The sequence below is a fragment of the Squalius cephalus genome, assembly GCF_949319135.1.
Source record: "Squalius cephalus genome assembly, chromosome: 2".
In the NCBI taxonomy this organism is placed as follows: Eukaryota; Metazoa; Chordata; class Actinopteri; order Cypriniformes; family Leuciscidae; genus Squalius; species Squalius cephalus.
In genome coordinates this window covers 49,791,116-49,817,539 of record NC_137123.1, presented here as the reverse complement: position 1 = coordinate 49,817,539, position 26,424 = coordinate 49,791,116, and the positions used below count along the sequence as shown (strand labels likewise).

Below are 26,424 nucleotides of genomic sequence, written 5' to 3'. Positions count from 1 at the left end.
AAGTTTACTGTATGATGGGAAATGCTGAAATGCATTTTCAGAAATGCAGATTATTTGTTAGAATTCATTCATATTGATTCACTGAATGAAAATAAAATTCAAGAGTCCTGCCAGAAGTACAAATACAGTAAGTAAATGTAAATCCGATACGTATGAGACCTCTGCCGTTCTAGGCAGGAGGGAGAGTTGTTTCTCTATGACTCTTTATCCAGTGACATTGTTCTGGCATGCGACAATCCAGATAGCTCACTGAGAGAGCGAGAGCAAGAGCTCTGGTTCAGTGATTGACATTGAGAGCAGTGTTACAGCGCCATCCTGTGGCCAAATTGGAACTCTCTAAATTAAACTTAACTTAAAACGTTTTATGTATAGCCCGGTGATTTTATAATGCTTTACCTCATAAACGTATAGCCTTCTGATCTTCCAAGCACACGTACATAATATGTCTCCAGTAATTCACAGTATTATTAAATAACCAATGTAATTGAGACCTTTTCCCTTTCTGAAGTAGAAGTATCATATCACTATATAAACTGGTAGTAGCCTAAAAGCCAGTTAAACTTCTCACTAGGCAAAATCAGTTCTTGACCATATTAATAATCATTTAATTTATGATATTGTCTATAGGGGTATCACTATCTCTGACACATCAACAAAGAAATACACTAATATAAACATAAGCTGCAACTATATGATGGAGATTGTTTAATACCCCTCACAAAAAATACTGTGGTAGTAATATAGTGCATTGTATCATAAAGGTACAAAATGATACTGGAATTCGTGTATCATGATTTTACATGATACGCTGGTTCATGTACAAAACACCTTGGTAATACCATGGTACTTTGTTGTATGTGACATGTACAACCCTCCAACCCTGCTCCTGGAAAGCTACGATCCTGCAGACTTCAGTTCTAACCCTGCTACACACCTGCCTGTAATATCACGTAACCCGAAACACCTTGATTATCTGGTTCACGTATGTGTTGACATCTGCAGGACGGTAGCTCTTCAGGAGCAGGGTTGGAGACCCCTGGTGTAGGTGATGTATAGTCAGTATATTTTTGGAAACAGGGAAAAAAAATTGGTTAGGATCTAGGGCGCCCCCTGCTGCCCACCCACCAACCTTGCAGGCGGTGCCCTACTTCCAGCTTCACGAGGTCCCCTGGGGGTCCATAATGCTAAACCAGCCCAGTACTAATCTTAACTAAAGCATATGGGCCCCTATAACTCCAGAGTGTGCACGTTAAGCCAGGTACCCATGTAACCAGCGCTCATGAAGAAACGCTCCGATGCTCCCAGTGGTGACGACACATGATATAGTACTATAGTATAGTACTATAGTACTAACGGTTAATCTGTAACCGTTAATCTCTCTCGGACTCTGTGTCTCACAATAATCCCGAGTACATTTGACCTATGCGTTAACCGTAAACTCAGTTGTAAATGTCATGACCTACCAATCTGTTGGTTTACTGGGTAGGCCTAAAAAATTATTGTGAGGGTCCCATTATTTATGTGACCACTAGAGGGAGGTATTTTATTAAAAACAAGATCATTAGCCCAGCACAAAAGGTTTTGTCATAAAAACAAAATAACAACAACAAAAACAAAAATGAATTGCCTAAGATGTCTCAGACAATTAAGTCCCTACAGTATTTTTATTTGAAAGGGCACCTTTATGGTTTTGAGTATACCTAACCATGTGATGACATGTAGTAATATATACAAATAAATATATATCTAAAATAATAGATAAATAATATCTATATATTTAATGTATGTTTTCCAGGTATATCATGCACAAATGAGACAGAACTTTGCAAGGACTGTTTTTCGGAAACGTTTTCTCCAGTGTTTATTGAATATATATAGTTATTTACATATTTCTCAAAGCACTTTCTCTCCGTATTGAGGCAAATTGTTTTTAAAAATAAAAGTCACACTTCAAATTCATCAGCCAACCATTTGCAGTCCAATGGGCAGGGCTAAGGCTACCTGGCTACAGACATATGCCTAGACACACATGCACGCACGCACACACGCACACAAGCAAGGGTTTCTCTGTACTTACACACACACACACACACACACACACACACACACACACACTGAAATGATGAAATGATATCCGCTCTTCAGGCCATTTCTGGTACATGGACATCACAATGACATCACTCCATTGACCAGTTTAAAGCTGACGCAGCAAACTTGACTGTGCTCTTTATTTTTCCAGATTCATTCTTAACATTTTGCATCTTCACTTTGATTGGCTGATAGATTGATTGACTGATATATTTTAGGGCTGTCAAACGATTAATCGCGATTAATCGCATCCAAAATAAAAGTTTGTTTTTACATAATATATGTGTGTGTACGGTGTATAATTATTTTCTATATATAAATACACACACATGCATGTATATATTTAAGAAATATTTGCATGTATATACTGTGTATATATATTTATATTATATATAAATATTTTATATATAAATAACACATTTTTCTTAAATATATATGCATGTGTGTGTATTTATATATAGAAAATAATTATACACCGTACACACACATATATTATGTAAACACAAACTTTTATTTTGGATGTGATTAATAGCGATTAATCGTTTGACAGCCCTAATATATTTGCAAGAGTGAGGATATGAACAGTGGTTGTGCAGTTCTAAATTTCTTGATGACGTATAAAATCTAAAGCCATACCTTTATTTCCAGTGTCTGATGGGGGGACAGTAAATATAAGAGGAAGTCTGTGGAAGTTTACATTTTCAGTTACACAGTCTTTATGCAGTCTCTGTTTGTCTGCATCTGAAGTTCAAGGGTCACAGTTACATCACCGTATCTCTCTGACAAGATCTGACCCTTTGCAACAAAAATGTCATGTTGCCATGGACACATACTGCTTTGTTTGGATTACCAGAGGCACCAATGATTGGTGAGTTGGATTTTTGACCTTTGCTTCGCAAGCTTTCCGGTAGGTGGCATTGAGTCCTGTTCAAGTGTCTGGTTTCCTGTGAGGGTTGAACCTTGAGGAGCGGTGGTTTGGTTAGGGCTACCTGACCTTCTGTAGTTCCTCTCGGAGCCAGGCTGGTAGCGGCTGACCCAGTCTGTGCAGCAGCTTAGATAATTCAATGTTCTGATCCCTGTAGAATCTGGAGAGAAACGCTCGTGACTGAAAAAAAGAAAAGACAAGAGTGAATAGAAAACTTTTTTAGTGAGCAGAGCAGCTACAGACTTGGTTTAGAATATAGGGGTGAAACAGAACACATTTTCGGTATGTTGTTATTTTCGGTCTTATGGTTTGGCACGCATCTGTAGAGAACATATGCTGTGTTATACTATGATACACTATAGCACCTTTCACACATACAGTCTTTACTGTTAAATTACTGCTAAATGACCGTTTAGAGATCATGTGTGAACAGAACCTTTTCCAAATTACCGGTAAATTGCACACATATGTTTTTCGCTTGTGTGTGCCATGTAATATCCATAAACAGAGTAAGGTAGCTCCGCCTACTCAGACTGATGGCTGGTCCACCCAATCAAATAAGACACAAAATATTTTTGTGGGAAAGGAGAAAAATAAATAAATCACACATAGGCTACATGAGAATAATTGCTCAAAAACATGATTTTTTGTTGAATATCAAGTTTCAGAAATCATTATTTTAGAGCAGAAAAACTGTTTTAGCCAATCAGTAGGCTAGTAGTACTGTTTTAGCCAATCACAGATTGTTGTGGGGAGAGGAAGATGAGTTTACTAGTGAAATAGACTAATATTCAACATGCACGAGGCGAGCATGTCGAAACAGATATCTTGATTAACTATTAAAAAACAAAAACAAGAATAGAGCCTGAAACTACACTCGATGATGTCGACAGTACAAACACGTCAACTGATTACCCCACAACGTCTTATCTCCCGTACACCAGCACCTCCTCTCAACCCAGGCCCATCCTTCAGAAAAGCAACCTACTGGCTGATTTATCCACACTTGATGAACCATCTGCTCACTCAGCCCCATTTAGTTTCCGCGCACAAACAAATCCGGCAAGTCCAAATATTTTGCTGCCACTGGTACACAATTGAAGTCCACCCTATTCAACAAGGTTCACTCACTTTAAAATTTCTGGCCCCGTCACTGCTCTGGTGCATGTACGGTGTAGGCATGGCTGCCTGGCTTTTTTCTTACTCAACATTTCATTATATATTTGATATTATAAATATAATATATGATATAATATATTAAATTTGATATGGTGTTTTATTGCATTGATAAATAGCAATGTAGTTCTGTCAGGACCACTATCGTCAAAAACGATTGGCAATTGCATACACTAATGATTGGCGGTACGGTTCTGTTCTGGGCGAGCAGGGAGAGCAGCAATAACCCAGGGTGAACAGAACAGAACCAACATGAATGTGTTGCAGATATCATTCATTTAAGATTTTAAAGTACAACATATTTCGAGAATTTATTTTGATTCAATGGGCAATCAGAATGCCAAATCCTGACTGACGAGAGGAGGAGCTGGGGATGGAGGAGGGTAATTAGCTCCTGAGAAACGCGATAGCTGCTGATAATACTGACGAGCTTATACAGTGAGGAAAATAAGTATTTGAACACCCTGCTATTTTGCAAGTTCTTCCACTTAGAAATCATGGAGGGGTCTGAAATTGTCATCGTAGGTGCATGTCCACTGTGAGAGACATAATCTAAAAAAAAAAATCCAGAAATCACAATGTATGATTTTTTAACTATTTATTTGTATGATACAGCTGCAAATAAGTATTTGAACACCTGAGAAAATCAATGTTAATATTTGGTACAGTAGCCTTTGTTTGCAATTACAGAGGTCAAACGTTTCCTGTAGTTTTTCACCAGGTTTGCACACACTGCAGGAGGGATTTTGGCCCACTCCTCCACACAGATCTTCTCTAGATCAGTCAGGTTTCTGGGCTGTCGCTGAGAAACACGGAGTTTGAGCTCCCTCCAAAGATTCTCTATTGGGTTTAGGTCTGGAGACTGGCTAGGCCACGCCAGAACCTTGATATGCTTCTTACGGAGCCACTCCTTGGTTATCCTGGCTGTGTGCTTCGGGTCATTGTCATGTTGGAAGACCCAGCCTCGACCCATCTTCAATGCTCTAACTGAGGGAAGGAGGTTGTTCCCCAAAATCTCGCAATATATGGCCCCGGTCATCCTCTCCTTAATACAGTGCAGTCACCCTGTCCCTTGTGCAGAAAAACACCCCCAAAGCATGATGCTACCACCCCCATGCTTCACAGTAGGGATGGTGTTCTTGGGATGGTACTTATCATTCTTCTTCCTCCAAACACGTTTAGTGGAATTATGACCAAAAAGTTCTATTTTGGTCTCATCTGACCACATGACTTTCTCCCATGACTCCTCTGGATCATCCAAATGGTCATTGGCAAACTTAAGACGGGCCTTGACATGTGCTGGTTTAAGCAGGGGAACCTTCCGTGCCATGCATGATTTCAAACCATGACGTCTTAGTGTATTACCAACAGTAACCTTGGAAACGGTGGTCCCAGCTCTTTTCAGGTCATTGACCAGCTCCTCCCGTGTAGTTCTGGGCTGATTTCTCACCTTTCTTAGGATCATTGAGACCCCACAAGGTGAGATCTTGCATGGAGCCCCAGTCCGAGGGAGATTGACAGTCATGTTTAGCTTCTTCCATTTTCTAATGATTGCTCCAACAGTGGACCTTTTTTCACCAAGCTGCTTGGCAATTTCCCCGTAGCCCTTTCCAGCCTTGTGGAGGTGTACAATTTTGTCTCTAGTGTCTTTGGACAGCTCTTTGGTCTTGGCCATGTTAGTAGTTGGATTCTTACTGATTGTATGGGGTGGACAGGTGTCTTTATGCAGCTAACGACCTCAAACAGGTGCATCTAATTTAGGATAATAAATGGAGTGGAGGTGGACATTTTAAAGGCAGACTAACAGGTCTTTGAGGGTCAGAATTCTAGCTGATAGACAGGTGTTCAAATACTTATTTGCAGCTGTATCATACAAATAAATAGTTAAAAAATCATATATTGTGATTTCTGGATTTTTTTTTTTTAGATTATGTCTCTCACAGTGGACATGCACCTACGATGACAATTTCAGACCCCTCCATGATTTCCAAGTGGGAGAACTTGCAAAATAGCAGGGTGTTCAAATACTTATTTTCCTCACTGTATATGCATACAGTGATAGGCGTATTCCTATAGGTAGACGTGGATCAGCTGAGAGTCAGCTGATGCGAGCTTGACTAACGTACTTAATTTATTTAAAAACATTAATGTTTCCAACAGGGCCGTCCCAAGATTGGGGCGTAGCCCCATTTCCATGTGTAAATTGGTGCAACAAACTGCACCATCCATTGAGAGAAGAACCAAAACAACGTTCTTCCGCAAGACAGATTCAGTTTAATTTTTTAACCAAAAGAAGTCCATAAGTTACATACTGTTCTCATGAGCTGGGTTTGTTCTCTCTCTGTCTCTCTCTCTTTCTCACTATTTCTCTCTCACTCTGGCCCTGCCTGTCTATTTTCCCTCCTGTTAGCATTTGCGCTGTGTGGCGAGCAGGACGAGGTCGAGGGCCGTGGGAGGACGGCGCGAGATCGGTGGCGTAATTGTGATGAGCTACACCTGTGAGACGCACCGGTCTCGCATCTCTCACGGAGGAGCGGAGGCATAAAGGAGGAGCGACGACAGTGAAGAGCGAGAGAGGACAGGCCTGTGTTTTAGTTCATGTTTTGTTTCTGTTTGTGTTGCCAGCAGTCGTCCGTGAGGGGCTGCTGGCTTTTACTTTCATTTTTGTATTTGTGGATTTATTTATTAAAATATGTTGAATGTTCGCCGGTTCCCGCCTCCTTCTTCCCGTACCAACAAACCCCGTTACACGCTGCTTCTCTGTGACACCTGTTCTCACTTTAGTCTCATTACTTTCTCTCTACTTCTAGCGTTTGTTCCCCTTGTTCTTTGTCGGATTATTTCGTGTGTACGTGACTCATGCCTGTGTGATATGTTATCTCCATAAAGATTTACCTTTTATTATCTTGTCTAGTCTAGAGGAGTTGTGCTCGTCTTGTGTGCTTTCTCTGCCCTGTCATCCTGCTGCTGGTGGCCTTCTACAGTCTTCTCTCTGCGGCTTTGTGGCCACTTACAAGGACTGTGTTACTGCCACGTGAATTACCAGCTCTGCAAACTATTACCAAGACGGGAGTCTTCCGTTTTTTGCATACCTTCTGTAAAGTACACTAACTTTGAGTTTTTTCCAGTTCTGTGTCGTTGCATGACAGACTGCCTATGTTAATTCTTCATTAAAGACTATTGCAAGAACTTGCCTTTGCACTTGGATCCTCTGTTTCTTCTGACAACTGTAGCTTTAATTTGAAGCTCAGAGTTTTCCCTTCAGCAACATTTCCAAAGGATTGGCACATATGCATCAAACAGACAGAATGCAGTAATAAAATCAATATATCTGTTCAGTATACCACCGTTTAATAAAACAGAAAAAGAAGCAGAATTTTGTTTAGTTTCCCCCACTGCTGTACAGAAACGTACCAAACCATGACTTCAAAACCGAAGAACATACCGTAACTTAATTGTTGTGTACAGTTACACCCCTAATAATATGTACAATATGAACCATGTTCTTAATATGTGCAATGTTCTTAAAGAGATCACAAAATTAAAATTGCCATTATTTACTCATCCTCATGTCATTCCAAACCTTTAACTTTTTTTTGACACAAAGAAAGATGTTTTGAGAACTTTTGTCCATACAATGAAAGTCAATGTGGTCCAATGTTGTTTTGGACTCTACTGACTTTCACTGTATGGGGAAAAAAAATCCAGTAGAAACATTCTTAAAAATATCTTCTTTAGTGTTCTGCTGAAGAGAAAGTCGTACAGGTTTGGAGTGACATGAGGTGGGTGAATGTAAGTTTTGTAACTGTTTTTTATGTGTGTGTGGAAAAACAGTGAGAAGGAAAATGGAGAAATATGAAGCGAGAGAGAGAGTTGTTCTGTTGGTTTCAGTTATTTAGTACATGCGCTTCAGACATGTTAGCTGTTGCAAAATTGAACAGTCAGAGGTCAGAGTGAGTTCTCTCTCTCTATGACCCATATTACTCAACGATAGCATGCTTCTATAATGCAGCTCTAATCATAAAAAATGAAAGGCTCCATTTTGCTCATAGTTTACTGTTGTTATGTGGTACCTCAGAGTCCATGGCTGGGTACTTGCGGCCTTTGCTCTTCCCCAAACACTTAGTCCTGCCTCCTTCCAACAGCTGACACCAAAAGCCCTTCTGAGGATCAAACCTGTCAACAGATACAGAACTCTTTACAATCTTAGAGACTTCTTTCCTCAAAAAACATATTCATTGAAATATATACTGTGCATATTGCTGTTATTTCTTTCTCACACTCAGCAAAGGAGAAAATCTGGAAAACTCCAGAATGTGTGTCCCCTCACACACAAACAGCGGTCTGACTGACAGATGTCTGATGTAACCGACACGGTCTGGTTTGATAAGCATTCAGAAACACATCAGCAATCTTTTAACAGCTCTCAGCAAAATGCGATATAAAATATGCGTGTGTATTGGTTCTTTGACAAAGCAGTAAGCAGAGTGTTACTTTAAAACATGAACTGCATGTCACACTTGGCGCAATGTATTTTTGTTTCACTCTCTCACTCTTCGCCTGTCTTTCTCTCGCTCTTTTTTGGGTCTCACTTACTCATTTTCCTTTTTTGTTGCTCAAAAATGTGCTCAGATATTCTTTGTTTAGTTTCAGTCCCAGAAAATACAAAGAGAATAAAGCAAATATAAGTCCTTTTCTCCCAACTTCGGGCACTTTTATTTCCCCGGGGATTCATGTATTTTAAAACTAAGAGATTTTTTTTCGCTTTATGAAACTTTTTATCATGCTCTATTTTTTAGCAAGGTAAAAGCATTGTACTTAAATGCCTATATAAAATCATCTGTAATTTTGTCAAATTATGCAATCAGAGCTGATTTGGGAGAGTATGCATGTATTCTGTAAAAATGTAGATTCTTTATGGATAATTTCTTAAAAAATAACCAGACAAACATCATTTGGATTCTTTGTGTGATGAAATTAACAATCAGCAGTGGAGGACTGCAGGCCAGTGGCTAAAAAATCTTTACACATTAATGAATACATAAACAAATTATTGGGAACATTGGGGTCTCATGCAAAAATTTGTGTGTGAAATCTACATATGAATGTTTTCAAGAACAAATAATGATGCACCAAAAATGTTCGTACTAAAATGAATTCTAAATGTGTGAAATTTTTTGGAACAACTGAAACCACATGTAATCGTGCAAAGAAGTCCTATTTCATCTTAACACAACTATAATTATATTATTATTTTATAAAAAATGTATGACTAAAGGTGTTTATGGTGTTTAAACAGGTTTGAGAATGACACAACTGGCATTGCTCGCTCTCTCTCTCTCTCTCTCTCTCTCTCTCTCTCTCTCTCTCTCTCTCTCTCTCTCTCTCTCTCTCTCTCTCTCTCTCTCTCTCTCTCGAGGATCTGGCGAGAGCGCGTCTGCAGAGAGCGGCATGTTGACGAGAGTGACGAAAGGCTGTAAAGGAAAGGTTATGCGGAGGTTATATGGAGATGGTTTGGGCGTGTTTTATGCAAATAACTAACCTCGTGCCGCTAATTTAAAATACTATAAATTCACTAACATTAGAACGAGATTAAGAAAAAAAATCATGTGTTGTGAATTATTTTTTGTGAGAAGTTCTCCTGTGTGTACAAATACGTAATAATCCACACGATTATTAGAGACCCATTGTTTGTTTCCCATGCATTTTGATATGCAAAATTGTGCAAATGTTTTTTAATTGTGTGTTTTTAGGATGAATAAAATGTTAGCTTTCACATTTTCCAAAAGAAAATGTTTAAAATATTAATTTCCTTCAAAGAATGTTATGAAACACAATAAATATTATGTGATGTGATGGAGATTCATTAGTTTTGGGAAAAATGAGAGAACTCTTCTGTAATGCTTGTACATTAACTGTTGGACATTCTTAGAGGACAAATTAAACCAGTGAGTGTGAAAAGTATGTTTTAAGACGGTTTATTTTAAAATTCAACAAGGCCAAAAGTAACCAAGAAACACCCATAAAAGAGATGAAAACAACAGAGTCAGAGGGTGTGATGTATGACATATGAGACGAATGAAAAGCAGAGGATGATTGTTGAAAGACAGAGACTGAAACAAAATATGAAATGAGGAGAGCAAAGCCACAGAAAGAAGTGACCGTAAATGAAAGTGACAGAAAACAAGAAAAAGTAGAAACAGGCATGATGAGAGAGAGAATGAAAGGAGATGTGTGGAGAGATGAAGTGAGAGAGACTACACAGGGAGGTTATTAATAAAAGCCAAAGATTGATGGAGCTGTCTGTGGTAGAGAACACATGCAGAGACTCACAGAGCATTTAACACACACAAGAGAGAGAGAGGGAGAGAGAGGGAGAGGGAGAGGGAGAGAGAGAGGGAGAGAGAGGGAGAGGGAGGGAGGGAGAGGGAGAAAGAGAGAGAGAGAGAGAGAGAGAGAGAGAGAGAGAGGGACTGAAAAGGATCTTTAATCTTTCGGCCTCTTATGTCAATGGTATTGATAATACCATTGATCACAATGCGAAATCACAAGCAGCGACTATTTTTCTTTCTTTCTTTTCTTTTCTTTTAGGTCCTTATTGGTTCAGGACACACTAACAAATATTCTTCTATACAATTATGGTATGCATTACTTTAAAGGAAAGGCTTTTTATTTAGGGACTTTTGACATATTTTTCTCTTCCAAAGTTGAAATGAGTAAATGTAGTTTCATTAAATATGTTAAAATACAATATGATTTATGCACATGGTTCAAAATTAACATTTTACCACACTTGCTAATGGTGGGTGGACAAAGAAAATGTATCTGCCACAAACATTTCTCACTGGCTAGGTATTTCTTTTTTTAAAGATTTATTTTTGGCATGTTCTACCTTTTTATAACCATGTATTTCACATTTTTATATATATATATTTGCCTTCATTTCACTCTGTGAAAAATCATATTAATTTTGTGGTTTAATGTGAGGAATATTTCACATATGTGTTACCACATGGTGTTCTGGAGAAAAGAAAAAACACTAAAGGTATAAGATGAACTTCTCTAGCAAATGTTGTTAGAAGATTTGTTGTGAAAATTGTTTTCTTTTAGACTTTTATAACTCTAAAAACTCTTTTATAGATTCTATAAATCATTCAAATATGGGGCAGTCGTGGCCTAATGGTTAGAGAGTCAGACTTGTAACCCAAAGGTTGCAGACCATTCCCTCCTCTCCTCACTGACTCCTATTATGTTTTCAGAATTGTGAGAATGTACATGACACTTTAAGAGCAATTTAACACAGAGAAAGTGTCAGATGCCTAATGAGCTGTTTTTAAATGGAGAGGCCAGATGAAGTTAATCCTCTTCCTCTCATGCGGTGCTAATGGCTACAGCCAAATTATCACAATTAATCTCATTCAGACTCTGTATAGATTATACAGGCATCAACTGCTGAGAACACGGATCTGTCAACTCATTTTATCAGCTGATTCTCAAACACATGGGACTAGGGACAGCATGGATAGCAGGCTTACTCCTGTATCGTATCTCTGGATGAGCCTGTGTCCATCTGTGTGCGTACAGTAAGTATGTGTATGATCTCGTTTGCATATCCAAGTGGGGACCAAATGTTCCCAGAGAGATAATAAAACCTAAATAAAAAACAACAACTACATTGTCTGGACCTACATCACACAGCTGCATAAAGTAATTGTTTATTTGTAATGCTCGCAATTTATTCAATAGGTTTTGTACTTAATGAAAAAACAACAACAATGCAAATTAATTTATTCAATTGGACATTATAACCGTTTCATTAATGTTTAGTGTTCAACAAATTCAACATGCGTAATATTACCAATGAGTGAAGCATCGTCAATGATTGAAATGGTAATGCGAACACCAGTGGAGGACTGCAGGCCAGTGGCTAAAACATCTTTAAACTTTTAAGATTACATCCATAAAGTGTGGGGACATTTATTTTATCATTAAATTATTAGAGATTAAAGGGATAGTTCACTTTGAAATTAAATTTTGGTATGTTTTAGCTTACCTGAAGGGCATCCAAGATGTAGGTGTCTTTTTTTCCGCAGTAGTTTGAATTTTGATATTTTTAGGTCAAACCGTTCTTGTCTGACAGTCATATCATGCAGGTCTATGGTCACGGTCTCAAAGAGCATGCACAGAGTCCAAATTAAAACAATTCCCCATCGTCCAAATTAAACAATTCCCCATCGTAAGTACACATTGATGGCCTAAGACACGAAACGAGCAGTTTGTGTGAGAAAACGAACAGTATTTATATCGTTTTTACCTCTTATAACACCACCACGTGTGCGCAGACTGGTGCATAGGGATATACACTAGATGTCGCATTGGCTACGGCAGTTCATTGGAACGAATGTCTTTAATGCGACATCTAGTGTATATATATCTATGCACCAGTCTGCGTACACGTCACACAGCAGGAAGCGCCCGCGCCCTCAGATCACTTGGATGTGGGTGTGTTATAAGAGGTAAAAACGATATAAATACTGTTCGTTTTCTCACACAAACCGCTCGTTTCGTGTCTTAGGCCATCAATGTGTACTTACGATGGGGAATTGTTTAATTTGGACTCTGTGCATGCTCTTTGAGACCGTGACCATAGACCTGCATGATATGACTGTCAGACAAGAACGGTTTGACCTAAAAATATCAAAATTGAAACTACTGCGCAAAAAAAAGACACCTACATCTTGGATGCCCTTCAGGTAAGCTAAAACATACCAAAATTTAATTTCAAAGTGAACTATCCCTTTAACATTTTTTCGCATTTGCATTTCCTGTGCATTATATACAGTTTGAGATTTTGATTGTGTACCATTCAAAAGTTTAGGGTCAGTATTTTTTTTAAAGAAATGAATACTTTTATTCAGCAAGGATGAATTAAATTGATCAAATGTGTCAGTAAAGACATTGGAAATAACCAAATCAGCAGATTTGAATGATTTCTGAAGGATCATGTGACACTGAAGACTGGGGTAATTGCTGCTTAAAAATCATAATAAATTATTTCAAAATAAATTAAAGTAGAAAAGTTCATTTAAATTCATTTTAAATTGTAATAATATTTTGCAAATTTTTTTTTTTACTGTATATATCAAATAAATGCAGTCTTGGAGAGCATAAGATACTTCCTTTAAAAAATAAAAATAAAAGATTACAATTAGAAAAGTTCAGGCTTGGGGTTAAAGTTAGTCTATAGTAATTGTAATTATGCAAATTTAAAAATCACTGGGATGGTCCCCACTTGAAATAAAACATATGGTGTGTGTTTATGTGTGTGAGCCTTACGTGAGTGCCTGGGAGTAGTTGTAATAAGGAGTGACACCCAGAAATTTCTGAAGCTCGTCCATCACTTTAGCTGGGTCATTCCTCAGTTGCTGTCCATCAATAATCATTAGCTACAGGAAGAGATAGAGAGAGACAGACAGAAGTAGAGGATTCAGAAAAATGTCCCAATTAAAGTTCTGAACTCAGCAAGGGTTGGTTCAGAGTTAACCACTGACAGATGTGTGTTACCTGGTTTGGAGGGTAGTATGTGAGCCATCTCTCCAGGTGTGTGGCGTACAGTCCAGGTACGAGACAGCGGTTTTGGAGAGAGCGCAGCTCAGGTGGAGCGAGCTGGTCTGCTGAAATGACCTCATAGAAACTGAACTGCAATGCTGCTGGGTCTTCATGAGCCCTCTGATGCTGCCAGTGAGATTAAAACTACTTTAAAAACCAAAACCAACTACACAATGACTTAAATATCAGTATTTAATCTGATTCTGACTGGTCATCAATTGCAAATTGGTCAACTACTTTTGTATAATTGTAATATTGTTGCCTGTCTTGTTAGGCCAACATTGTAATGGTCTATTTTTTTCCTCATCTGAAGATGATCTGCAAGTAAGATAATCCAATGATCCAATGTACTCAAAATAATATTTATTTGTTAAGTAGCCATGTAATAAGCGAGATAATGTGCAGGGCTTAAATGGTATTTAATTAAATGTAATCAATGTTTCTTTAATACAGGATATGAGATTGCAATGCTTTTCTTTTCATGTGCTGGTGATGTGCAGTATAGCAGCTTCAAGCTGTGCCCTCCTGTGCATCCTGTTGATGACACAATCTCTAACTCGCGTTTACACCCGGTGATGTTATCACTCACACTTACACATATTCAATCTCTCCACAATATCACACATGAACATGTGCATGATTGGATCCTATGTACATCCACCAAGCAATGATACACAAACCCTGAGTGATTTCATGTATATAATATATACTGTATATATACTACTTTCACTAAAAGACTGAAAGGGTGTACTAAAGTATAAGAAAATATCAAACCTCTATAGGTCTGGAGAAGTCATGAGGACCTGCACAGGTATTTGTTTAAGCTCTATACCTTTGGTGTTGAAAAAAGCTTTTTTTCAGCTTAATGGATGATTTTTGTATTGTTTTAACTCAAGTTAACCCGCTTCTATTGGAAAAATCTTGCTCTCCTAAAGTTTACATGCACATGACTTTCTGATTTACGTAAATATTTTTGAATATTACTATGAATATAACATGACAATAGTATATTTAAAATAAGATGGATATGATAATATGAACATAAGACATGTTTTATGTAATTCCTTTATGGAATAATAAATGGGTTTAGTTTATTTTGATGCATTTATTAATCTGGATTTTAGTAATTCTTTACAGTATTTTCATTCTCATTCTCATGTACCTATCCTTTACCTATCACATTAATGTTTTATGTATTCTGACGTATTTGTTTGACAGCTTGACTTTTCACAAAAGTCTGATTTTGAAAAGCAGAATGATTTTTGTCTGGACATGCGCAGACGTAAATGACTGCTCCATTACTCTGGATATTCCACAAAAGGCGTTTACATGACCCAAAAGTCTGTCTACAATTGAAAAGATTAGGGTCGATAAGATTTTTTTATGTTTTTGAAAGTCTCTTATGCTCACCAAGGCAGCAATTATCTGATCAAAACAGTAAAAATAGTAATATTGTGAAATGTAAAATGACTATTTTCTATTAATATATTTTAAAATGTCATTTATTCCTATGACGGCAAAGCTGAATTTTTTTAAGCATCATTACTCCAGTCTTCAATGTCACATGATCAACCCTTCTAATATGCTGATGTGATGCTCAAGAAACATTTCTTATTATTATCATCAATGTTGAAAACAGTTGCTTAATATGTTTGTGGAAACTGTGATACATTTTTTGGGATTCTATGATGAATAGAAAGAACAACATGTATTTGAAATCGAAATCTTCTCTACCATTATAAATGTCTTTACAATCACGTTTGAGTTCATGTTTTTTTTTCTTTAAAAGCACAGAGCCCAAACTTTTGTATGGTAGTGTACATAATCAATGGCATTGATTTTCTTTTACTGTACAAGCAGTCTCTTTAATCCACCCACACAACTCGGATTGGGCAATTCTACTAGTCTTTGCTTTGTAATTGGTCAGTGTCGTACCTGGTACCAGCTGTACGCCCTGTCTGAAGGGTTGATCAGCAGAGTTAGGATCTTGGCTTTAGGCAGGAGAGCAGCGGCTCGTTTGGGCGTCTCCTCAGACGGAAAGTAATTTGCACTTTTCTCAAACAGGAAATCTGTGCTGACATTAGAGGGTATGGGAAAGAACTCCATGTACCTTTGAGAAGAGAGGTGTATTGAGTTAGAGAACGGTGGGACATTTTGCCATATCAGATTTTGTCCGCTCCACTTTTTCAAATAGCTTGAGGCGAGAATATATCAGGGCCAATGACAAATAAGAGTTTCTTAGATAAGGAAAATGGAAAAATCTTTTAGTTATTAATATCTATAAATCTAGTAAGAAGATATTTCCCTAACACATTGAATACATACCTGTATGTATGGAGCCACTAATTAAGAATTGGTTCCCACAACTTATTAATTTGTTCAAGATATGTTGTGCTAATTTGTTATTACTACGGCCATGAATTAATAAGTCTCCCCCACCCCCCACCCCCCCCGCATATCATCTTATATATTATTTCCAAAAGGTTTTTCAACTTTGCTTTGCCCTGTCATAGGTCAAATCATGTTAAGAGATATTCTAAAAGACTTTCCATAAAGAGGGTCCACTTTATGATGTAATTTTCTGTTTTATTTTCTGCATGTTAGGAGCTTTATGACTTTGATTTTAGCACACACAATTCATAAATTAATAATATTTTGATATTAGAAATGAAGAACTTAAGTCACAATAGCAATTCAGACAGAAATAGATGTAAAAAATATTTGTAAAACCTTTCTGATTGTAATATTATAATTTATATTTAAATTTAAATTTGGACATGAACCAATTCTCTATACTATGTAAGTCTATACTATGTTCTGCAACAGAAAAATGTCAGAATTGCGTGACATAAGAAATTGGGAGTTATAAAGTCACAATTGTGAGATATAAACTCGCAATTGCGAGAAAAAAGTCCCAATTCTTAAAAAAAGTCCCAATTCTGAATTTATTTCTCGCAGTTGCAAGTTTATATCTTGCAATTCTGACTTTAATACTCGCAATTCTGACTTTATCGCAATTGCAAGTTTATATCTCGCAATTCAGACTTATAATTCACAATTGCAAGTAGTTTATATATATTTATCAAAATGTTAAATTATTAAATGTAAAATGAAATCATGTTAAATTATTTGTGTATTATCTCATTAATATTCATGAGCTACGTCTTCACCATTTTGTGACATCATAACCATTGCATACTCAGCCAAAAACACCTTTAACAAAGTGAAACCCATGCACAAAAGTGTCTGGAGCACAAGTACATGTTTCACACCCACCAGTCGATGCCTTTGTGATAGTTGTTGGTGTTGAAAAACTGAACTTCCTCGAATGTTTTCACACTGGGGAAGTTGCTGGAGATGAAGGGATGCATGATCAGGAAGAGGTAGAGTGCTGTCGTGCCTGGTGAGAGAGAGAAAGAGATGAAGGGAGAAAGGAGGAGGGCAGAAGAGAACAGAAAAAGGAGGAGAAGTAAATCAACGCGCCCTTCCCCTGCTAATGATGAAATTATATCTGCAGCTGATAGCGCTGAAGAGAAACATTTCGGGCCAGGAGATTCAGCCCACAGACCAAGAAACTAAGAGACATGGGATCAATACCCCATTTACCTTATGGATTTTTTTTCTTCTGAGTGTGTGTTGCGAGTTTGTGATACAGCAGGAAAGAAGATGAGTGCAGAGAGGAGAAGTGTTTAACAAGACAGTGTCTTGACACCAATCAAAACCTTACAGCCCCAAAACAGCGCTCTGTCTTTCCCTTGTTCTACCCTCAGCCCTCTGGGGATGTGTCTGTGTTGTTCTCCTCTCAAGCTCAACGCCCATGGTTGCACTTTCATCATTTCTAGCAGCACAAGGTGAGATATGAAGCAGGATCAAGGGGAACAGCGAAGCGAGGAGATACGTGCACACACACGGCTTTCAAGCCCTGCAAAAGGAAAGACGGAAGAAACAGGCTCTCGTAACAGAAGTACAGAATTACCTGTTTTCTGAGGTCCGACCACCATGAACTTGGGCAGCCTGTCGCAGGTCTTCTCTTTGGACCAGATGTCCTTATGCCGTTTATCATCACATGGGTTCTAAAAAAAACAACATCATAAAGGGGATCAGGCATAAAGTTCAATCAAATCAATATATTATCTGTTAACAGAAGCACGGAGACAGAGGACAGGTCATTGTCTGTAGCTCGATGTCTGTACAGTATATGGATCATCCTTGGGATCATATTCAGATATCATATGATGATATTAATAGATATTCTAAAAACCTATTCGGATGGAATTCGTTTTCAGGACATATTGTATGTCTGTACTGTAATTGTTACTGCAGCAATTTAATAAGCAATTTATGTCGAGAACAGGACAATATTAAATTCACTTGACATCTTTTTTGTAGTTCTACCTGTTAACACCTATATGCGGCATCTTTTAAAGGGCACCTATTATGCCCCTTTTCACAAGATGTAAAATAAGTCTCTGATGTCCCCAGAGTGTGTATGTGAAGTTTTTGCTCAAAATACCCCACAGATATTTTTTTACATCATGTTTAAATTGTCATTTTTGGGGGGCTGAGAAAAACACGCCGTTTTAGTGTGTCTCCTTTAAAAGTTAATGAGATGCGGTTACACAGCGAAGTACACAAAACACTCGTTACAACTAACAGTAAACAAATATACACACCTTTCTCAGTGGGTGCTTTATAAACTGGTAAACTGTATATCTGTAAAACGACTCGATGAGCTCGAGCTGTCATAAAGTGCGCGCTCACTTTCATTTCTGCTGTGATCAGTAGCTGCTAACATTAGTCCTGTCGCTCCGGAGACTGTAAGCTGGGAGTTCACGAGAGCAGTTGTACAGATCAATCCTCGAGTAACAACGAGAGTAAATGAAGACTGCTATGTTTATTCTAACATCCAAAAAACAAAACACCTCAATCGCTTTAGGAGACGTTCTACAGCTGCTCCAGCGTCGAAACAATGGCGGACTCACCGGACTGTGTTTAGCCATAGACAGTATGGTGTTTAGCTCACTCAAGGCGGGTCTATGCTCAAACTGGAGTGTCAATCAACAGTCGTGGGCGGGGCTTGTGCAATTCTACGTCACATTGCATAGATTTTGAGAACAGCTCGTTCTGAGACAGTGCTTATGATTTTTGGGGATTTAAAAAAAAAACACTGGTTGGATTTTTTATCATTATAGGGTGGTTGTGTACACACACTGCCAACACACATTTATGTTCAAACACCATGTAAAAGTGAATTTTGCATAATAGGTGCCCTTTAAATATAAAACAAAATTTGAACAACCACAGAAAAATGCTTTAGAAAAAGATGCTAAAATTGTACAAAACCCCCATAAATCCAAGCGTCGTCCCTGTGAGAAGTTGTAAAGTGCAACTGTTCATTTTCTGGTGGCTTGTCATTGGTCTGTGTGCACTTGAGACTTGGAGTGCTTGATGTACAGAGATAGTTACATAGCCTACAGGCCGCAGAGAGTAGGCTTTTTAACAACATGTCAGATTGCAAAGGACTGCTTTTCCCTGTGGTAACTTCTTGAGGGCATTTTATGTAAGGTAAAGGATACTGTATTTAAGAAGTCTAAAAAAATGGTTAACTGGAAAAAAATGTAAAAATTAAATAAAATGATTTTGAAATGTTTTTGAAAGAAGTCTCTTATGCTCAACAAGGCTGCATTTATTTAACCAAAACCAAAAAACACAAACATATAGTACGAACAGTAATATTTTGAAATATTCCTACAATTGAAAATAAATGTGTTCTATTTGAGTATATTCTAAAATGCAATTTATTCTAAATTTATTCAAAAAATAATAATTAATTGATGGCAAAGCTGAATTTTCTGCAGTCTTCAGTTTCACATGATTCTTTAGAAATCCTTCTGAAATTCTGATCTAATATTCAAATATAATTCATAACCAGTTCTCATTAAACTATGGAAACTCATGACGTGTTAATCGTAAATAAATTCAAATATTTGAATTAAAGACAGTTTGTGTCTTTCTATGACTGACCTGCCATAGCGGGTGCCTCTGCTCCGGGAAGAGTGTGAAGTACTTGTGTGCGAGCTGCAGGGGAGGAAGTGTGTGTAGCCTCAGGTTGGTCCAGCATTTCAGGAAGTTAGCCAAATTGTTGAATGTATACAATCCCAAGCGGTCATTCCCATAGTTGGAGAGATGAGTCATAAATATACTGATCTACAGAGAGGAACAAAGAGAGAAACTTTTCATTCATCCATCATAAGTAAATACTTAAAATTGTCATTAGTAAACAGCTGCCTTTGCTACTATAACATTTAAGCTAATTTCAGCTATAGTGACAAATGTGAACGTGATGACCTTAGTTATAATATCCCAGTGTTTCCTGTAGGTGGCAGTATTGTGTATATTAATGTTCAGGTCTTAAACCTTTGCTCCTCCATTATACTAACACCTTTTCTCATAACAGCATTAGAGGAGAGAGAGAAAACCATTTAAATACAAACCAACCCACATTTGTCCATTTTAGTCGCATTAGTGCATGATTTTATTTGTCAAACATGTATTGTAAACAGCCCAGCAGATGTTGAGGTGATGTTGATCATTTGGTTTGCTGGCATTGTTTGATAAAGGCTAAATGTCGCCTAGCAACCCTGTAAACTTCACTAGGGTGTGCTGATTTCCTGCGTCAGCCCCTTTATGGGGTGGTTCATGGCACCCCTGGGGCACATTCAATTACTGCAGGCCGATCAGCGGTCTTTCATATGAGGTAAGCCCAGCGGATGCGTCCACTTCATGTGGAGTGGAGCTGTAGTTCTGATGTAATCCACTAGAGTAAGGTCATTCGCGGACAGTGTCTGTGGAGATTAGGATCAATACAATTAACAAGGGTCTGCTGAGAGTAGAGAAAAGATGAGAGGAGTGAAGGGGGAAAGACAAGAGAAAAAGGAAGAGTGGAGAAGTTTTATTGGGTCTCTATGCTTGACTGGTTTAGTAGGTTGCGTTGCAAGAGGAGAGGAGAGGGAATATGTGGCCTAGTTTAAAACACACACTCCCAGTAATGCCAGGCAGGGCCGTCGCTAAAATACACCCGACCCAGGGCAAGGTTTTTATGGGTGGTTCCTCTACTCACCCAGGTGCAATGAGATAGAGGACCTTTTAGGGGCACCTCTCATCACAGGGTCCGGGACAACATTCCCAGTTGTCCCTCCTCAATGACGGCCCTGAAACATGGCATCCTTCACTTCTACAATAAAATCACATAAAATGACATATACTGATAATCTGCTTGATTGATATTTGTTTTACAGCTACTAATACGTAATCAGTCCTTTTATATTGGATTATCCCATTTAAAGTATGTAAAGTAATAGTACCAAACAATGCCATTAAACACTGTGAATTTAACAGGAAACAATAGTGTTCAACGCTACACAAATGTAATGGCATTAAAAAAATAAAACTCTACTACTACTAATAAATATACACTACCACTCAAAGGTTTGGTGTCTACTTTTACTCAGCAAGAACACTTAAATTGATCAAAACTGACAGTAAAGGCATTTAAAATATAAATGCGTTTTTTTTTAAAGTTTCTAAATATTCATCAAATATTCCAGGGGAAAAAAAAAGTATATTTTGTGGAAACATGGAAATATTATCAGCATTGATGATAATAAGAAAGGTTTCTTGAGCAGCAAATCAGCATATTAAAATGATTTCTGAATGATCATGTGACACTGAAGACTGGAGTAATGATGCTGAAAATTCAGCTTTTTTCATCACAGGAATAAATTACATTTTAAAATAGAAAACAGTTATTGTAAATTGTAATAATGCATAAATGAAAAGTTGTAAACATGCAATAATGTAAACAATACTATTTTTAATATTAACGTCAATTAAATACTGTATATAAATAAAATAATAATAACAAATATTTATAATGGACATTATGTTTTTACCTTTGATTGTTTTATTTCTACTCTCTTTCACACATTACAAAGTAATTAAAAAAATCGGTTGTTCATTTCAATTATAAAAAACAATAACAGTCAATCTCTAATAAACACGTAAGTACATGAACCAGCAAAACAACAAAAGACAGCAGAAGCAGCACAAACTTTACAGCTAACTAAGCATCCACTGGTTTTAGCAGAACTTTAGCACCGACATCAATTCATTTTCCACATAACTCCTACATTTATCATGAAATGAGATCTGCTATATTATATATATATATATATCTGTTTATTAAATTGAAGGTAAAAGAGAAGACTGTGATCCATTAGAACAGGCAGTCTCCTGTAAGCTGAAAGTGTTTTATAATCAGCCAGGATCTGGTTGGAGCGTGTAATGGACTCTGTATCAGGGTCTAAGTGCGGCTCCCTCAGAAGGTTGCAGTGGATGTGGTAGCGGCACAGCAATGGCAGAAGGCTTTGATTGATGGATGGGATGCTAGGTGACCGTGAGCAGGGCGGGGAATATTTATGGGATAATGAGACAAGTTTAGCAGCTTCTGTCACACTGGCATGCTTTATGCCGGACTGGTGTAACACACACTCTCGCGTACACACTCGCAGCCGCTGAATTCAATTTAACCCTCACGGGAAAACGAATGGGACCCGTGATATTAAAAAGATGTCAAGTATTATAAAGTATTTTGGTGGGATTGTGGTGAATGTTCGCCTTTGCTCCACACACATAAGAACACAGGCTTTTCCCATATACACAACATCAATCTGACCACTGAACGAGTTCTGCTGTACCACAAACAGACTGATCAAGATATGATTTATGCTGCGCTTTCAGCAATCAATAACAAACACACACATAGACTTTGTAAAATAGACACCAGAAAGCAACAACGCCTACACACACAGCCATAGGTCATATGATTCATTTTACCTAGCGCTAACAGCCAGGGCAAAGAAAGAGAGCAAGAAAAAAAAAGAGGTGAAAAAAAAAAGCATCCTTAAAGGATCTCAGGTCCAAAAGCATCTATCCTGCTTGTCCAACACACACTTGAGAATGCCAGCACAAGCTACCATTTTAACAGCTAAATTTGGACTACCTATTGAACACACACACACACAAACACCGAGAGGATCTAAAGGGTTCCAAACAGATGTTCCTTCTGGAAGAGGTTCAGGACCTGACAGAATTATAAATCACTAGCCTGGAAAAGACATGAAAATTTAACCAGGAAACACACACACAACCACACACACACGCACACACGCACACACACACACACACACACACACACACACACACACACACACACACACACACACACACACACACACACACACACACACACACACACACACACACACACAGCTCACCTTTGCACTTTGGCAGCTAGCGTTTCAGAAAGGTCTAAAATTGGGACGTGAAGTTCACACAAGTGGCTTAATAAATAGTACTTCGTTTGTAAGTACAGTTACTGTGAACTTCTTTGGTTGCATCATTCGTTCTTAAAGCAAGACTTAGCTCTCTGTAATGTGTAGTCATGTAACATGATGTTTACCTTTATAAACCAACAAACAGTCTTCCAATTTCATTTCATCTTGTTGTATTTGATGTTTCAAACTTCTTTTGCCTTACATAACGGTCAGTAGCAACAAAATTACATTTCCATTGAGTTTGAACAGAAGAACAGTGAATACAATACATAAATAATCATGAAATATAATAAATAGTATATTTAAATATCTAAATATAGCAAATATTAAAGAAATAAATATTCTAAACTCTAAATATTAATAAGTAGCAAAATATAAAAATGGAAACAACAGTATTTTACAATCAATTGAATCAATTTAATTTGTATTTTTTGTTTAATTAAATCACAGTGAATTAAATTATTCTTTCTTATATTATAATTAATATAATATCAATATTATATATAATTATTATAATACTGATCCTTTTATTCCAAATGTTACTCTGGTACAAGGATAATTATTTTTCAATAAAAGCCAGTTTCACGCTATACAATTTTGTCCACAATTTTGCCATCTGAGACACATTTTGTAGATTGTAAAAGATAAAGTTTATTGGTGAATCACAGAACTTTTCAGTAACCAGGCTAAGTTGTAACAAAGCTTGCTCACTGGACCTTGGACACTCAAACTAACAAACACACACGATCCCAAACATACTGTAAGAGCAGGTAAAGTTAAACTTTTCTTCATTCCCCAATAAGCAACAATCAATTTTACTAGAAAACTAAAATGTTATACTGTTAATTGTGTATTCTAGTCAGCTCACCATAATAAACCAGTTTTAATGTTGTATATACTTTTAGTAGTCTCAACATAAATGTCTATTCTACTGTTCTATTCTATTCTGTTCTATACAGTACACCTGCAAAATCCAACTTGATCTCTTTTTTCTGTTCTATGTAGTATTAATCTTGACCTACTTGTTCAGATTGGCGCAACATGATTATCACATGTATACGCATAATGACTTTGCCTGGCCATGGCATTAACACACACACACACGCACATGCACACGCACACAGTTCATGTTTTAAGGGGACTTTAATAATACAGATAGTACAGATAGCAAAAGTACAGATAGTATATTCTATCCACTTACACTAAACAAAACCTAAATAAAAATGTGTTTAATACCACTATTAGTAAGGAAAGTATGATCTCTGTATAATATCAGTTTTAAAATGCAAGATATTTAAAGTGTACCTAAAGTATACTTGCAATAGTTTCACTTTAGCATAAGTATAGACCTTATGTAGCCCCGCCCCCTTTCAGCGCTCCGCTCGTTATCTTTTTACTTCCGGTCTGTATTTTCACAGCGATCTTACGTATTTATGAATGAATGGCTCGTTTTAAAATCTTCCCGGTCTACTGACATTTGTTAAGATATCTGCTTTAAACATTACAATCCTCATGAGAACTTTCATTAACTTTACATTAAGTAAATCCACTTCAAAAGCTAATAACTACTGGTATGTAGTATAGCTTAAGTATAGCTTTAGTGTGACCTCAGCACAATTTCTGGATAACTAAAGTGCATTAAATACAAAATTCAATGTTCTAATTTAGCAGACTTTAAGTATACCAATTTAGTATACTAAAAGTACAATTGCAGGGTATTTTAATTAAGTACATTAATATGTAAATGTATTTGTAGTATATAGCATAAAATTAATGTATTTCAAATATATATATTTTTTATTTTTAGGATTAACCTGTTTTTTTCCCTTCTTTTTTTTAAAGCTCTGACATTCACTTCCCCTCTGAAAGCTATCCCAAAAGACTTGGACTCTTATCATACATTTATGGCACGTTGACAACTTTTTTGTTGTTGAAAGCTTCAGTCCAGTGTAACTTCATGATTAAAAATGGTAAAATTCATGCTTTTGCATTGCCCCCAAAAAAGGTTTAACAATTCAGGAATGCAAGAATGGGAGAATTTTCATGTTTGTATATTCTGATGTGTAACCTACAGCTGATTTTTCACTGCTAAATGTATTGAATGATACTTTTAATATATATTCAGAAACAGTGGTGCTGGACAACCATCTTGGTGTTTGTATCATACTCTAACTTTCTCTAAGCAAGCGTAGCTTAATAAGACTCAAAATCAGACACAGACACCTCCCCCCCCCCCATCGGCTCATTTAACAGGAGAGTCCAGCTGGAAAATTTCAGCCTCAAGAATCATTTCTCTCTCTCTTTCTGTCCTTTATACAGTCTCTCTTTCACTCAGACACAAACAAACTTATACTCCCTCTCTCCTTTTCTCTGATTGGACATCTTTCCTTTTCTTGTACAAACTGTTTAGTTCCGATTATAGTCTCTCTTTCTCTCAGTCTCTCACAAGTTCTTTGACAATTATCCATTATCAGGATAATTGAAAGTTGACATCAACATACATAATGATGTCAGCTGAATTTGTTGTGTTGCTCTTAAAGGAATAGCTCACCAATTATTTTTAATTCATCACCCTCATGTTGCTTTAGTCTCCAATATTTGTTTTTCCGTGAAAAATAAAAATCTTTTAAGAATTATTTTTTATGTAAGTTTATAAAGACCACAGTGTTTCCAATTAATTACCTGGAAGAATATTTTTAGCCTTCTCATAATAACATAAAAGATCACTGAAGTCGCAAAGATCACAATGTCTATCGCCTTCGATTTCGCAAAGCATCTACAGAGTTAGGGGTGTGACGGTTAGTATATAACCGTGAGACCGACGGTTATAGTTGAACACCGTCATTACAACTCTATAACCACCAAAACCGTGTTATTAAAATATTTTTTACAAACATTTTTTTATCATAGAGAATGTTTAAATACTAATTAAAAACAATTGTTAACAGTCTGTGTTATTAATAGTCTATGTCGTTTCCAACTGTAGGCCTATTTGATTCTTTGCGAAGTAGCCTAACCCCTGTCCGACCGCCAATCATTTGAGATAGAAATAAAAGCTATGATATAGTGATGTGCCATCATTATGAGATTTATTAAACAAATGAAAAACATTTGCAATAATAAACATTAGCAATGAACTTTTTCAATCGAGAGACATGGTTTTTACCACTTAATGAAGTTTGGAAGTTTTGTCAGACATGATTTTGGAAGTTTTGCTTAGAAAGCCTTTCT

At 37.1% G+C, this 26,424-nt stretch overlaps 1 protein-coding gene across 2 annotated transcripts in view; it reads right to left on the bottom strand.

Moving 5' to 3' along the window:
- Positions 1-2,562: 2,562 nt before the first annotated feature.
- Positions 2,563-26,424, bottom strand: part of ndst3 (N-deacetylase/N-sulfotransferase (heparan glucosaminyl) 3) — a 64,715-nt gene continuing 40,853 nt past the window's right edge. For both annotated transcript variants that reach the window (XM_079852861.1, XM_079852860.1), the window contains 8 exons: positions 19,823-20,005; positions 17,775-17,871; positions 17,075-17,198; positions 15,734-15,908; positions 13,754-13,924; positions 13,526-13,635; positions 8,263-8,365; positions 2,563-3,193 (listed from right to left, as the gene is read on the bottom strand). In XM_079852861.1, coding sequence (XP_079708987.1) covers positions 3,074-3,193; positions 8,263-8,365; positions 13,526-13,635; positions 13,754-13,924; positions 15,734-15,908; positions 17,075-17,198; positions 17,775-17,871; positions 19,823-20,005 — 1,083 coding nt within the window. In that variant the 3' untranslated portion in view covers positions 2,563-3,073. The remainder of the gene's footprint in view (positions 3,194-8,262; positions 8,366-13,525; positions 13,636-13,753; positions 13,925-15,733; positions 15,909-17,074; positions 17,199-17,774; positions 17,872-19,822; positions 20,006-26,424) is intronic.